This window comes from Chelon labrosus (genome assembly GCF_963514085.1).
Source record: "Chelon labrosus genome assembly, chromosome: 19".
Classification (NCBI taxonomy): Eukaryota; Metazoa; Chordata; class Actinopteri; order Mugiliformes; family Mugilidae; genus Chelon; species Chelon labrosus.
The window spans coordinates 22,031,163-22,046,270 of record NC_140352.1 but is presented as its reverse complement, the minus strand read 5'-3'; the positions used below and the strand labels follow the sequence as shown (position 1 = coordinate 22,046,270).

The 15,108-nt window shown below is 41.3% G+C and overlaps 1 protein-coding gene across 1 annotated transcript in view; it reads left to right on the top strand.

The window, feature by feature from the left end:
- Positions 1 to 1,178: 1,178 nt before the first annotated feature.
- myocd (myocardin) overlaps positions 1,179 to 15,108 on the top strand; it is a gene marked incomplete at its 5' end in the record, with an annotated part of 54,771 nt that continues 40,841 nt past the window's right edge. Inside the window, one exon of the mRNA XM_084568159.1 lies at positions 1,179 to 1,338. Within this exon, the coding sequence (XP_084424285.1) occupies positions 1,179 to 1,338 (160 nt within the window). The remainder of the gene's footprint in view (positions 1,339 to 15,108) is intronic.

The following is a 15,108-nucleotide window of genomic DNA, read 5'->3' as shown; positions in this document are numbered from 1 at the left end:
TCTTATTGGACTGCAATAACAAGGGTTTAGCTTTTTTTTTTTTTCTTAATGGATGCAAGTATACTTGTGTGCACTTTTAGTTACTGGTTAAATCTGTCTTCGTAGGTGTTTTATGAGGAAGGAGATTCGTTCTGTAGTTGTTTTGGAGAGTGCCCGAGCTGGGGTCTGCTGCTGCAACTCACCACGGTAATAAAACTGAAACGATAACTGTGGAATCAAGTGCACAAGGAGAAGAGTTGTACGTCCCACTAATATTTCCTACTCCGCAGAATGTGCATGTTTTTATTGTGTACATGATCTGCTTTTAAAAGAGCCTGCTAGCATTAATTACAACTTCATTAACCTGAACTGCCATCTGTGTCTTCTCTATATTCCAAACTTTATTATTCTAAAGATTCTGAAGTAAAGCTTTAGCCTTTGCAGTTTCCTAACCTACCGAAGGAGCGTTTATGAAAACCTGCTGTTTATACAGGGCACGCATACATTTATGAGGGTATTATTGTCCAGTAAACACACAATATGAGAGGTTCTCTAAACAGAGCTTATTAAAGAAAACAGAAATGTATGTTTGTGGTGCCCTAAGGTGCAGGCCTCAGGAGATGATGTAGTGTATGGAGGACTTGGCTCGCCTGAGACCCGAGTAAGAGGCTCATTTTTCACATCGACACCTTGTGGGGGCTCTCTAAGCTACTGAATCCACGGCGGAGACGTGTTTAATATTTGTTCAGGAGGTAGGAAAGTCTGCTCTTTGTAAATTGTGTAAATTGATAAGTTGGCAGCAGGAGAGTGGCGGCTGATGGTGGGATGCGTCCGTGAGGTTGAAAGCGGGCTTAAAGCTCTGTAAACAAGCAGGCACGCGCTCTGCTGTCTGCCTGAGCCGAGCTGGACCTCTGAAAAGAAACAATGCGAAATCTGGAACTCGTGTTGTATTCGGCGAACACTAACATGGCTCGGCTCCAGCTCCACGGAGGATTTTTCAAATGCAAACATCCAAATGGCTGTTTGCTGTGTCTGTTGCTCTCATTCGGACTCAATTAACTCCGGCTCTTTAACTGCTGCAGCTGTCTGAGACGGTAGTCAGAGTCAAGTGTTCTCATTGTGTCACTGTGTCTTTTTTCTCTTCTCAAGGGAGGCGACCCGAGAAGAGATGCCATCCACTGGGGAGTGAAGTGTGAGCCATGAATGCAGAGAAATGGTCTGAGGTCTGCAACGATGGTCCAGAGGAGGGGCAGCGTCCTGGACACCTGCAGAGGGCCACACAGCCTCATGGAGACACCAGACAGCAGAGGACAAACCACGTACTGAAGCAACAGCCACAATCAACAGAAAGCAAGAACAGTGAGTCCTGATTCTGTTCGTTTTCTTTTCATTTGTAATCCAATCTAACAGCCCCCGTTCATCTTTTCTAATCCAGGCTAACATGCCTTTAGAATTGATGTTATCCTGGTAAAGCTCATCCAGCTAACTTGGCTTTTCAAACCGCCTGAAGGCTTGATTTGTTGATCTCTAAAGACGTTATGTACTTTTTTTTTCTTAAATGAAAAAGACCGTGACTAGCAGTGATGTGATTGGCTGAGTGTGGATCATATGACTGCACTCATGATTAGCTGCCGTCGTGGCGTGTCTTTAGAAAGTTACATTTTCACAGCAGCTGCACAGCAGTTCATTTGAATCCTGTTTTAGCACATGGCTTGTCAGATCAGGTTTTCAAAGCCTCTGTTTCCCGTTGAGAAATTTATTTGAGGTTTTTGACTTTTAGAAAATGCTTTAATATACTCATATTCACACCAGTGACACGCACTGGGAGCAACTCGGGGGTTCAGTGTCTTGCTCAAGGACATGTGGTCCATGTGCTGAGGATCGAACCGCTAACCCATGAGCCACAGCCATGACTGTGACGCCGTATCAGGATTTAGCAACACACTGATTGTACTTTAGATATTTTTAAAATTATTTTTTTGCCAATATTCATACAGAAGGTAAACAGGTGAGCGTCCAACGCACATGTTTTGGCCAAAAGTTTCCATAGGAATGATTTAAAATCTATCTGATGATTTAATCCGTGCTGAAACGTCTCTGCTTTTCAGCTTCACAGCCCAAATCAACCTGGCTTATACGCCGCTCGCATCACAGGGCTAAAGGTGAAAGCATCCAAGGAATCCTGTGATTTAAATCGTTATTTTTAGACCGATGCATCCCCTCGGACGCTCAACAAAAAAAAAAAAAAAAAAAAAGCGAGAGCGGCGTAGCGTTTCCCTCTGCACCGCTAGGTCCTGCAAAGTTTTCCATGATGTCATGTGCGGCGCGGGAGTGAGAGCAATTGAAGAGGGAGGTGAACATAAACTGGAATCTCCTCACATTCGGTCGTTTATTTGATCCCTTTATACTTCAAGTCAGCCGGCTGACGACACTAACAAGAGGAACAAAATAACCGAGGAGCCGTAACTGCGGCTCACCGTGTTCCTTCTAGATGACACTAACACAAACTAACGATTAGACTGTCCCCAACTCGGTGACCCCTTCTTCATTTACCGGTTATGAGTACAGTAGAAAAATAGTATCCCGTTTAAACTTTATGACCAGCTCAAATAAGTGTTGAGCCTGAGCCGGATCACTGAAATAATTTACACCACCTCCCTAGTATTGTGTAGGCCTCAGAGAATGGACATGGGTCTTCTGAGGGTGTGCTGTGGTGTCTGGCAACAGAATGTTGTTAGTGGGGGCCTTTGGGTTATACGGGTTGAGGGGAGGGGCCTCTGTGGATCATCCCACAGATACTTGATCAGTTTGGGATCTAGTGAATTTGAAGGCCAGGTCAACACCTTGAGCTATTTTTCATGTTTTTTTTAATTGTTTCTAAAGCGTTTTTGTGTGTGTGTCTGTGTCAGGCTGCATCCTGCTGGGGATGGCTGCTGCCATCAAGGAGTGTCATTGCTATGGGGTGGGGGGTGTCTGGTCTGGTCTAGGTGGGTGCTACATGTCTAAGTAACATCCACATGAATGCCAGGTCCAAAAGTTTCCCAACAGAACATTGAATTGTCACAAGATGGTCATAATATTGTGGCTGATCAATGTATGAAAGGGACTGTGTGATTCTGTCAGCCACACTAAAGGCAGGTTTAGCATTGGTGTCCATTTGTGTAAGTCTCTGTCTACACAGAGTGAAGGATTATGGGAAGTCAACCAATGCCTATGTGTGATGACACTATAAATAGGTCAAATGCTGATTGGTTGAAAGGATTCCAGATTGGGAATGTCCATAGGTCACCACAGGAGATGCCACAACTCCTAAGAATCAAAAAGTTAAAAAAGACAGTGGTTGCACTGGACAATTTTGCGGAACGGTGAAAGGAAAGATGTGACTCTGTTCAACTCTGTCTACAGTTCAGTCCAGTCTTTGTCGATAGACGCACAAACAAGAGTAGTCTACTAACTGTGACACACCAAGCCAAGGGACGCCGTTTTCCAATATTGAGCTGTCTGTGAATGTGATACTTGGGCGACATCCTTGAGCAAGTCACTAAACCCCAGAGTAGTCTTTGCGTTGTGTTCAGGTGCACGCTTTTGGTCCAGGCAAAGGCTTTGCGAGGCGATGTCGCAGCCGGCCTTCGCTGTCAGACGTTCTTTGCTGTCGATTTGGCGTGTCAGTACCAGGAGGCAGCAACAAGCATGCATCTAAAAAGCGCTATCTAGCATCAACGCGGTACCATGCTAGGGCATTGAATCTTTTACCTCTGTTTCATCTTTAAAGCAAGCTTCCATCATTACTAACAGAGCGACTATAATGTACAGACTCTGCTGGATGTGGGGTTGGGGGTGGGGTTTATGCAGTGAGCAGAGTAGTGAGCAGAGCAAGCTTACAGAATTTGCTACTTTTATGTGAACAGACAATGATAAAGCTTTTAAAACACACCGTTGTCATTCCTGTACCATCTTGCTTTTTGGACATGTTATGCATCAGTGTGATATATTAGCACTAAACTGAAATAATCAGATGTTATTGGATATTCTGCCACCCCCTGCCATCCTTAGATACTTAAAAACCATTGTACGCACTCTGCAAGTAAGCAGCACAAACTTCACGTGTGTCTGAGAGTGGAATGTGACTGAAGGAAAAAGTATTTAGATTAAACACTGAGGAAACAAGAGGAGATTGAGGTTTGGCTCTTTGTCAGAATAAAGACTGAGAGCTGGTGTCTCACCGTGCTGTCCTTTAACTCTGGGGTGTTTTCAGATGAAGCAGTAACTCTGACATTACCTGTCCCCTGGGAAAAGACTGGACTTTGCCCCGGGCCATTTCGGTTTGTTTTGCTGGCATACGTGCTAACAAGACATCTCCTCTCTGTGAGATGTGTGAAGCAGAGCTAGGCTCCACATGATGGCATCATTAACACAATTTTGCCATCAGAGGTGTTACCAGTGTACTGTTACCCACTCACACGCCGGAGGCTTGCTCCTGGTGAGTCCTCAAAGTCTCTCACCACTTTTCCTCCACATTTGAGAATTCATTTCAGAAATTAAATTTAGGTTTAGCTGATTTTAGTGACTCAGACATTCCAAAGGCGTGCTTGTTAGGTTATTTGGTTGGTTCTGATTTGGCTCTACGTGTGCATGTGAGTGTGGATGGCCGTTTATCGTTGTGTGTTAGCCTCTTGGCTAATGACTAGGCCCCAGCTCCTCCGTGACCCTCTACAGGTTAAACAGTCATAGATTATGGATATTCGATGGATATTTGTCCCTGCTAAAGGCCTTCATAAGTGGAACAGCAATCAGCTTTTGGTCTAAAACTTCTTCATTTAATGCTGTGCAATCAGGAACCACTGACTTCAAATCAGAGATGCTGAATGGGTCACGTTCCGGTTACTCATTTGATGCTGGCCCAATACTTGTCTGGCTTTAACATGAAAACACAGATTTGTCTGACACAAATCCGGGCAATGCCCTTTTCATTTAGTGAAGTAAGAGTGGATGGTAAGTCTGAGTGGGTAAGAAGTTTGTTTGGCAGCTCAGAGGTCTCTAACACCTGCAGTAAAAACAACCCTCATTGCTCCAGTATAGCTTTTCGCGCAGCGCCTTTTTCCTAAAAGATTTCTAAATTTGATGGTGGCCGGTGTTACTGAGATTACTCTCATCTGGAGGAGATTAGTCGGTGATGCTGATGGACATGGTCGCCCCGACACTTCATCATTTCATGCAGCTTAACACGGGCAGTGCAGCTCGCTTGTTTTTGTAGCACTGCGCCCCTGAACCGACTGATTCATTATCATCAGAGGAAATTAACTTAGCTTTCTTATTACGGACAATCATGTGCTGCAGCCTTAACATCACGTCCATGTTATAATAACTTTTAGTTCAGTAGAAAAAAAAAAAGAAAAAGAGTTTAAATGAATGTAACGATCAGATATTAGTCCAGACATGATAAGAACTTCATGTTCTGTAAATAGTCCTCTGGTTGGAGAAAGACAAAAAATGTTTACCTTGCTATCGTCATTATCAAAAGCGTTTTCTGCAGAGCTGCCAGGTATTCTATCTGAACCTCCATCAGCATGAAACATCAACACCATAACAAAAAAAATCTTTTTTTATTTTTTACATTTTTTTTTTTTGTATTAGGCAACAGGTGGAATGTGTGTCGGTGCATTTTTCCCGCTGTTGTTTTTAGCTCCTAATTCATCCGTGAAATTACTCAGATGTTCATTCATCATCCGAGCGAAGCCGAGCGCAGGCCCCGAGACGAGAATCAATTGATGGATAGAACATTTCTGAAGGCAAATATTACCTCAGTCCGCATGGGCAGTAAACAGCTTTATTATTTATCAAACCAGCTTGTGTGCTGTGATGAAAAACCAAATGGGGGAGCATGAAATAAATGCTTGTATTCCAGCAGAAGGAGAAGAAGAAAATCCAAACCCAGGGACTGCTTTTGTAGTGCCGACCCAAGTTTGTAATTGGTTTCATATTTAGTTATACTACAGTAAAACTTATTGAAAGGTATACCAGTTCTCTGTGAGCTCACACACACAAATAAATCTTAGTTACCTTTGTTGCAAAAATGCTGCGCACCTCCCCATGCCAAGTGTTCTGACTGGACATTGATTGTTGGGGTTTTTTTGTAAGCTTTGAAATATTCGTGTACTTGGGCCAAGTGCTGTTCACCTATCTGGAATGTACAGTTAAAATTGCTTTGCAGCTAATATAAATACAGGCCACGGCTGTTGTAGTGCAGAGAGATGGCAGGCCCTTGTGTGGAGTACGAGCAGCTCTTAGTCACGGGCTCTTCCAGAGATGTAAAAGGTGGTCGTGTTAGCTTTTATGTTGATTAATCCGTGAGTGAGTGCGTGTGTGTTCCGCCGCCGTCCTCGAGCACTGACAAGTAATTAGGGAGGTGACGTCAGTATTAGGAACACATCACTGCGCGTCTGTGATCCTCGATGACACAGCGACTGATCCTCGGACACCTCAGGGAGCGTTTTACTGCACGCCACCATTTGTGTAGTTAGATATGTAGCCCCAGAGGGCTCAAATCTAAAGGACATTAATAATCGCATGAATAAACTGTAAAATGTGTAAATATAGCCAACAAGTTAGAGAATATTATAAAAAAAAGTTGTCTAAAAACTCTAAATGTTCAAATTTACATAACAGAGCATTATGAGATTTTTTTTGTTTCAAATGTCATTTTTCAAAAGTGAGTCATGGTGGACAGTTTTACCAATAATTAAATTAATTTAATTATTGTTTCATTTCATTTATTTCATTTCAGTTGTCTTGCTTACAGTCACAGTCCCTCTGCCTCAGCTGCTCTTATCATTGTGACACTGGATTATATGACTACTTGAAACGGGTCACCCGTAGAAATGAAGTTTATGGTAACTTTTAATTAAGATTTATGGTTTTGGTTCATTCAGTTCCAGCTGGAAACTGATTTTGGAAAAAAACATAAAGAAAGAAGAAAGACAGAAAGAAAATAAGAAAAAAAAAATAAGAATGAATGAAAGAAAGAAAGAAAGAAAGAAATATAAAGCTATAAAGCACCAAACAGAAGAGTCAGGGATTTCTCCCAGTCGGAGGTGACCAAAATTTAGCTACAAAGTACAATGTGGACTTTTGCTTGCCATGTGACCAGAAACACGGTTCCAAATGAGTGCTGCGCACTATTTGGTGGACGCATAAATAGGTTTGGCGAAAGGTTTATCGTTTCATCTTCTTAGATGGTCATATGTCGGCACTGTGTTGTGTTCATAGCTGCTGCTGCATAAAAAAGAAAACACGCAGTAATCGCAATTCTCAGGAAGGGACTCATTAACCGTCTCCAGATTAAATCAATACGGTCCAGTCAGCATGAGCAACAGCTTTTCTAAGAAGCTGCTGATATTTAGAAAAATTTTAAAGCTTTTTAAAAACATTCAACTTTATTAATTCAAAGTCACCTTGAACAGTTCATTCAAAGCATGCAATGCTATAAAGACAAACAGACTTTATGTGTGGACTCTGTGGCAGCTAACTAACTTTCAGTTTGACGCTCGGTATCAATCTAGCGCGGCTAGTTAGGTGGCATGCTTAGCCTGGTCGCAAATGAGATTTAAAACATTCCTGAATGATTTCACAATTAGTTCATTCGTCTGTTGCACACAGTCTATCAATGTGATTGTTTATTCAGTGTTAAACAGAGGGTGGATCCATATTTAGTCAGCAGGAGGAATGACATTGTATAATGGGCTGACTCACATTTGGACAGTTTTCGAGGGGGAGGATAGATGTTATTATGATTTCATGGCTCCTATTATTATGAAAAGGATTTTCAGATTTGAAGCTACTGTCCACTGGAAATAAAAACTCTGGCCGGGCGTCTATTAAACTTTCCGTGATTGTCGCTAATATGCGCTGTGGATATGAGCGAGGACAAATGTAATATAATTGGAATTAAAGAGCTTACTTTGGGAGTTTTCATTATTTGTGCAAGTCTTCACGGAGGCAGGCAATTAAAGAAGTGCCCGCTATCACCACTCAGCACGTGTACCAGCCGTATTTGTTGCTCCATGAAAGCTGTCAAAGCTTTGCTTGAATTAGTGGATATGGTGACACAACATGGAGGAAGAGAGAAAAAAAAGTCTATATACTTTACCGTATGGGCTATACATTCTCAGAGGTATCAGTAGTCAGTGCAGTACAACCAGATCTAGCACTCTTAAATTAAGAACAACACTGACGCTGATCTAATCTCTTGTCCCCTGTAATTATTTATTCATCAGCCGTAAATTGGAGTGATAAAGACCATCTAGGATTATCTATCTCTCCAAAACTCCGGAAAAGATTAGGTCATTGCATCCACTAGGCTATTTTTAGAGCTCTTTAACGGTGGCATATTAAACAAAACGCTTAGAAATTCAATTAAGAAACCACTCAGCCACACTGACCTGAAAATAACCCAGAGTTATTCTAAAACAAAGGCTCTGCCGACCAGCCGCTGTGCCGCCTCACATGTGGTTTGGAAAGAGGAGTGCCTAAAACCACAGATTCTTAAGGGCTGCGGAGATTAATGAAGAGTTTCTTTTTCCAGGTGTTGTATTGTGGATACAAGAGCTTTGAGCGGTGAATTTTTACCAAGGGGAGAAATCCTCACGGTAGAAATGAAAACAGTAACACAATATACAGCTCTGATCCGGCTCACGGCTTAGATGCGGGAACGGGAGCGCATTCCAGAGCTGGGAGAAAGGAAGCAGGGGAAGGCAGGTCAGGATCATTCTCAGATATTGATCACATGTACCACGTTTTCAGGAGTCAGTGCCATATATTCATTCCCATGGGACCTGTTTGACATCAGGGAACAGCATGAATGGGTTTCGCAACCCTTTTAATAACACTGTCTGACACCCTGACATAAATATCAATAAAAGAGACATCTTAGTCCATCCTATAATTTTCTACACATTGGCCTGTCCTCATCAGCACCTCCCTGGGCTGTTAGTCATTTTTAATTGCTTTCATTGGCACTGCTTACACCTGCCACATAAGTTTTTGATTTTAATGTAAAATGACTCTCAGCCTAACGGTCTCTGCCGCGTGAAGAAAAAACTAAACCCTACTGATTGATTTGTCTCATTGGCATACGATAAATGAGACTAATTATTACAAGATTGAAACACAAACAAATCAACGTTTACAGCTGCAAGCAGCCAGGACTCTTTAGGATTAAGCCTTGACTGGAGTCTCTCCCAAGTTTCCTTCAGGCTGGAGACAAAATCTGACTTTAACTTGACTGTAGCCCTTTCACTTGGAAGGAGTGGAAATGTTTTGCATGCACACAATGCCCCAATTATATTATACAAGCTTGCTTCAACTCTTAAAGTATCTAAATTGGATCAGTCGGAAAGCTGACAGTTGGAACCTCTCAGGTAAACTTTTCTTCACACACATTATTTAGTGAATATATTATATTTATTCAAGCTCATCAGTTAAATGGCCTTGAAATGAAAGCTGAAGTAGATATATATACTGTTTAAGTATGTATTATGTTTCTTTTGTCAACCAACAAAACATACAGACCTCAAGAGAACTGAACTCAAAACACAAAGTTTAGGACTTGACATGAGCCAGTCATCTTAACTGTCTTGACTCCAGACTTAAAGGACAAGTGGATACGAGATCCTATGGTGGTCAGCCATAAAGATAGACAGCGGAACAGCTCCTCAACAGTGAAGCCAAAGCAAGTAGAGCTCCCCCTGGTGACTGTGTGCAGTATAGGTCATAAGCTCCACCCCCTCCATGTTAGTGGATGGGACTTGGGCCAAACTCATTCATTCATTCATTTATTTTCTCTAACTGCATGTCCTCTGGATGCTCAAGTGTCCGTTTATCTGATGAGTTTCGTTTTAGTTAGTTATTTGTCACTATAAAAACAGGATGTGACATCGTGATGACTACAAGTTGCCATACCAACCGCTCCATTAAGCAGTACTGTAGGACCATGATAGTTGGAAAAAAAACGCAAGTGAGTCTGGCGAAAGTGTGAGTAAGTCATCAATAACACGGTTCTACGTGGCTCCACACTCGTACTGCACTGACTCCGGCTCCAAACTCGCAATATGGTGCCGCATGTATCCCCAGGAAAATGTGTCAGTGTCAGTTTGGCAAATCAAGGAAGTGGGGACGCATCATCCATATTTATATACAGTCTATGTGGTCAACAGGGAGTCCCTTTATAGAGCCAGTGTGTGATTTGTCCGTTCTAGGCTACTGTAGAAACATGACTCTGCAATATGGTTGACGTGATGGAAAATAACGTGCTCCCTGAGTAGATGTCACATGTTTAGGAAAGAAAATATGATGATTCATAGTTCACATAATGAATGAAAACACAATTATAAAAGCTTTACTCAGTTTCTTCTAGTAGATCTCTTTAAAAGTGTACACATGTCATCACCAAAGTTGTGTAAATTTATCATACTAAGTGCTCTGTACAGTGCTAAAACTGGTGCAGGGTGCATAATGACCTAAAAGGCATTTGACTTGACTGAGAACTTAACTGTCATGAAGTGTCTTGGCCAAGATAATCACTTTAAACTTGACAAGTTTTTTGACTTGTCCTGGAACTTGACTCTTTACTGGGGTCTTTACTGTGTGACTCAGACCTTGTATCAAACACTGGAGGCTTGCTTGTAACTTAATTCAATCTTGTTCCGTCCCTAGCGTGCAACACAAACGAATAGGAACACACTATGTGCACATTTCTGTGTTGACTTGCAAACCTTTCACCTCCTCGTGATATTTGCAGATGCTGAAGTGCAAAAAATGCGGACTGCAGGTTTGTTTTTGTTCAGCATCGGAGCTCATCACGAAAAGAACGCCCTGCTGCTTGTGTGTTACTACCCTCTGCAAATGCAACCAATAACAGAGATGATGAACAAATTATCTCAAAGGATCTCAACCAGCCAAGTACAATAGGCCGTGCTTCTAATAACTGTGGTCGCAGCCATGTATCAAGGCACACAATACCAGCAGAGGAGGGTTGCATGCAAGGTGAAATCATTCTGAGCCCCATTCCACCTTGCTCTCCCTCCGTCCTCGTGTGTTGTGAATAATAAAAAAGAAGAATTCATTTTATGGTTTTACTAGTGAGCAACCCAGGTATGCATTTGTCAAAATAGGGGGAAAGTTAGAACCATATGTTAATTTGAATGGGAGGCACCTGGTTGCGATTAGGGCCACGCTGCGGACGATAGAAACACACACTGGCCTTTATTGCGGGGAGAACACAATGGATGGTGCAGCACTGACTCAAATCAGAGTAAAAACATTTACAAGATCTGAAAGATTCCTCTTAATGAACAGGCTGACTGACAGGCTTCCCGAGGACACATGTGCCATGTTTATGAGTAGAGCTGTGTGATGATGGACAGCACCGAATCTCCATATAAAAAGCTCATTTTCCATAAATTACAATGTAATTTACTTAACTACTTCCCACTCAGTATGTGGGCTCATTTGAACACTTGTTTTCTTCTGAGGCCTCGCAAGAACTCATGCCGCACTGTTTTCGAGGCGTTATTCTTAAATTTTACATCTCTGCTGGAGCCAAACCTTTAACAGGTGTGAGAAATAAATAATGAAGAAAACACAGTTGTTGCTTTTTTTCTTTTTCTTTTGTAACACAGCTTTCAGTTATGCCTGTTGTTTTGGGGAGCTAGACAGTGCACAAATTTGCAGAGCACCGCTGCCAAAAGAAAGTGGTAAAATTAAGGTTGACAAGAGACCAAGCCATTTTGTTTCCAGAAATAGTTAATCAAGTGTGCCGCATGTTTTTGGATGTGGCTTGGTATGTAATCACAACATAGACAGCACAGTCATCCGCAAGCCATCAAACTAACTGCAATGAATGAAAGTATAACAGTGTTGGAAAACATCATCAGAAACCCGAGTGTGACCTGTGACCCCATTTCAGGAAACAAACATCTGGTCATATAGGAAAATCCCTTTGGTGTAATGGAACCACGGACGGAGACTGCTGCTCCGCCAGCACCAGCACAAGTGCTCTGCAGGGCACCGACTCTATTATGGTGAAGATACTGATGCTAATGCAGCAGGAATTTGTTGGGTGGCAGAGCTCATCACTGAGTTATCCTGTTTGCGGAGCGAGTTGTTCAGTGGAATGACTTTATTACCTAAACAATACAGCTAGTGAAGCTTGGAGTATCCATCAACCTGGCACCAAGGATGACTATATTATTCCTTGTTATTTAGACTTGCTTTGGGATGTATCTGTGTAAATCGGAAAGTTTTTCCATGGACAGAGGAGACACAGGCACTTCTTTATTTCTTCCTTTGAATTAATTTAATGACGAAATCGTTTCAGAAAGCTGTATTTAAGGATTGAATTTGAGCGGGATAACATCTTAGTCTGCAGTGTTTGTTAAAAAAGAAAAAAAAATCATGTGACAAGAATGTGAAATGTCAGGGGGGCCAAATATTTGACCCAAGGGCCGCTATTTCCCAACCACTGATGTCAGATTCCATCACTCTCAGTGACAAGCTAAATACGAAAAGATGTTTTCAGGGCTTTTACAATTATGTTTAGAAGGGACACTCGTCCTGGTTTCCTCATTTGTGAGCTAGTTACTGGCTGCACAGTCATTTCGCAAGTTCCTCAAGATGAGTTCATTGTTTTAACGTCAGAAAATTGACCAGCCCTTTTAAAGCTTTACTAATTAATTTTTTGGCCACATGGGGGCAGTGAACCTCAAAAACAGGTGGACAAACACAACCCCTGACATATTAATAGCTCATTAGGTGTTCTTACCTATATAATGCCTACTAATGCTGACATTCATTTGTTGTTGTTTAGAAATTGAAGTCCAAATTTAACTTTATTTTTAGCTTATGAGAAAAATTTTTGCAATATATAACTGTTAGCTGCTAACTCGCCTACTGTCTCCATCAGCTACTTAAGTTTGTCTGTATGCCAGCTGGTGCTGGGCATCTGGAGTACAGTTCCTGCTATTAGAGTCTTGAAAATGAATCAAACTGTAAATGTTAGAATGAAAAACAATAAGTTAAATTAGTGTAAAAAGTTCTGGTGTTTTGTGAACAACACATTTCACAATATATGTTGCATGTATATATATATATATGTGTCTTTGTTGGTGCTTAACACTGTGTGTAATCAATCAATCAATCAATCGTAGAGTTAAAACATATTGGTCCAATGTACCAAAAGGTTATTTTGACTTTAACTTTAATTGTGTACTTTATTCACAGTTGAAGTGAGGCTGAATGTTGGGATTGATAAGACTAACTACCTAATGCTCAGTTTCTGCCCTTTGCCCTGTTCTAGATATGTTCTTCATTAAAACACGAAGCAGAGAATCCATCAAATGTTGCCGCTAAACATCTCCTAAATTCTGCCTAACCCAAAGGCCAAGTACAACAGGGCACCGAAGGTCATATTTTCAAAGGTTTCGGCTGACATACCAGAAGATATAGAAATGGGCTTCAGAAAGAACAACAGAATACCAACTTTTATTTCCAAATCACACTCAAGCCAGACATATAGAGATCCTATCAGAGTCAGGTATGTGTTCATTACGGATGTTCTTCAATTAATGCTCAGGATGGCAATCTAATTTGATTCGTTCTGTGTTTATGTACCTTGCGCTTCGTTTTCACTACACCTTGGAAATTTCATTAAAAAGAAGAAGATCTAGAACAGGTATCTGTCTTTTGATCCTCTGTTTGCTTTGGTTTGATTTAGGCCGTTATTCAGCGATACTAAGCATTGCGCTAGTTGGCTTTTCTGTGAAATGGTGAACTGAGCTAAAACAGACCGCAACTAATAAGGAAAGAGTGGGATGAAATAAGTCCATTTTTTCTTATTATGTTAATATACGAAAATAAATAGATACTATCTGCTGTCTTTTTATGGGCTCTATGGGGGTAAATGTAATACCCCTTGTCTTTCAGCAGAAGGTTCCCTGCATGTTTTTCTTGTCTGAGGGCTATACTTCTTGAAAGCTGTCAATGCCGATAACTGATCCAACACCAGCGCTCAGATTGCAACTGATCAAATGTTGAACAGCCGAAACACACTTCATAATCACCCGTCACCCGTCCAATCGCTTCATAATGAACAATTACAGGATTGTTGGATGATCAGTTTCTGGCAATTATAAAAAATATTTTAAACCGACCTGTCTAAAGACTAAATATGTGTGTAAGGTAGTCCCTACGTAAGTATTTTGTTACACTTAAGTTTACGTGACAAACAAATTGACATAGCTCACCGTCATCTACCATAAAAGCCTTTATGGTAGAATATGTCCACCCCTTATCCCCATTTTTATGATTTATACCATTAATACTATAGTATTACTACAAGTGTAGACTATATTCTTACATGAGGTTGCAAAAATTGTTGGATGCAGTCCTCCTAAAGCTAAGGTCGGAAAGGTTTAGTGTTTCGGACGCTGGCAGTGTTGGCACTAGACGTAAACTGTGATGCAGTGAATTATCTTATATGAACATATTAAGTAGAGATACTGTGTTGATACTGGTAGGGAATAACAGTCAATGTGTTTACACTGAAATATAACACGTTTTTGATGTGGTATCAGATATCTGGCACACCACTCTACACTGTGTAACGTTGTAACCCTAACCCTAAAGGCTCATTTAGAGCACTGTGGGACATAGATGCTGTAACGCACATAGCCTATGCCGGTGTGAACCATTTATACTTGTGCGCTCATCAGTCTGGCTGTCTCTGTAACATGCCACCCAAACCCTGGTCAGCACTGTGTCTTTTTTCCAGTCAGGTTCATTTTTTTGTCTACTTCCTCTACTTCTTCCTCACTTTCAACAATGGTGACTGACCTTAGTAAATGTCAAAGGTCAGATAGAAGATTAGTGTTTAACACGGGATCTGATGTGTCACATAGTGTTAAAGAGGACTCTCTGTCCGTCTCTCTCAAGCACATTATTATGTCCCTTACAGTATTGGTTTGGTTTATAGCCCCAATTACTAGCTGACATTATTAACAATGAACGCTAATAACATGAACCTTTCCATAACTCGTTAATTATTATAACCATGCCATCAAAGGTCCTGTCCTTTAA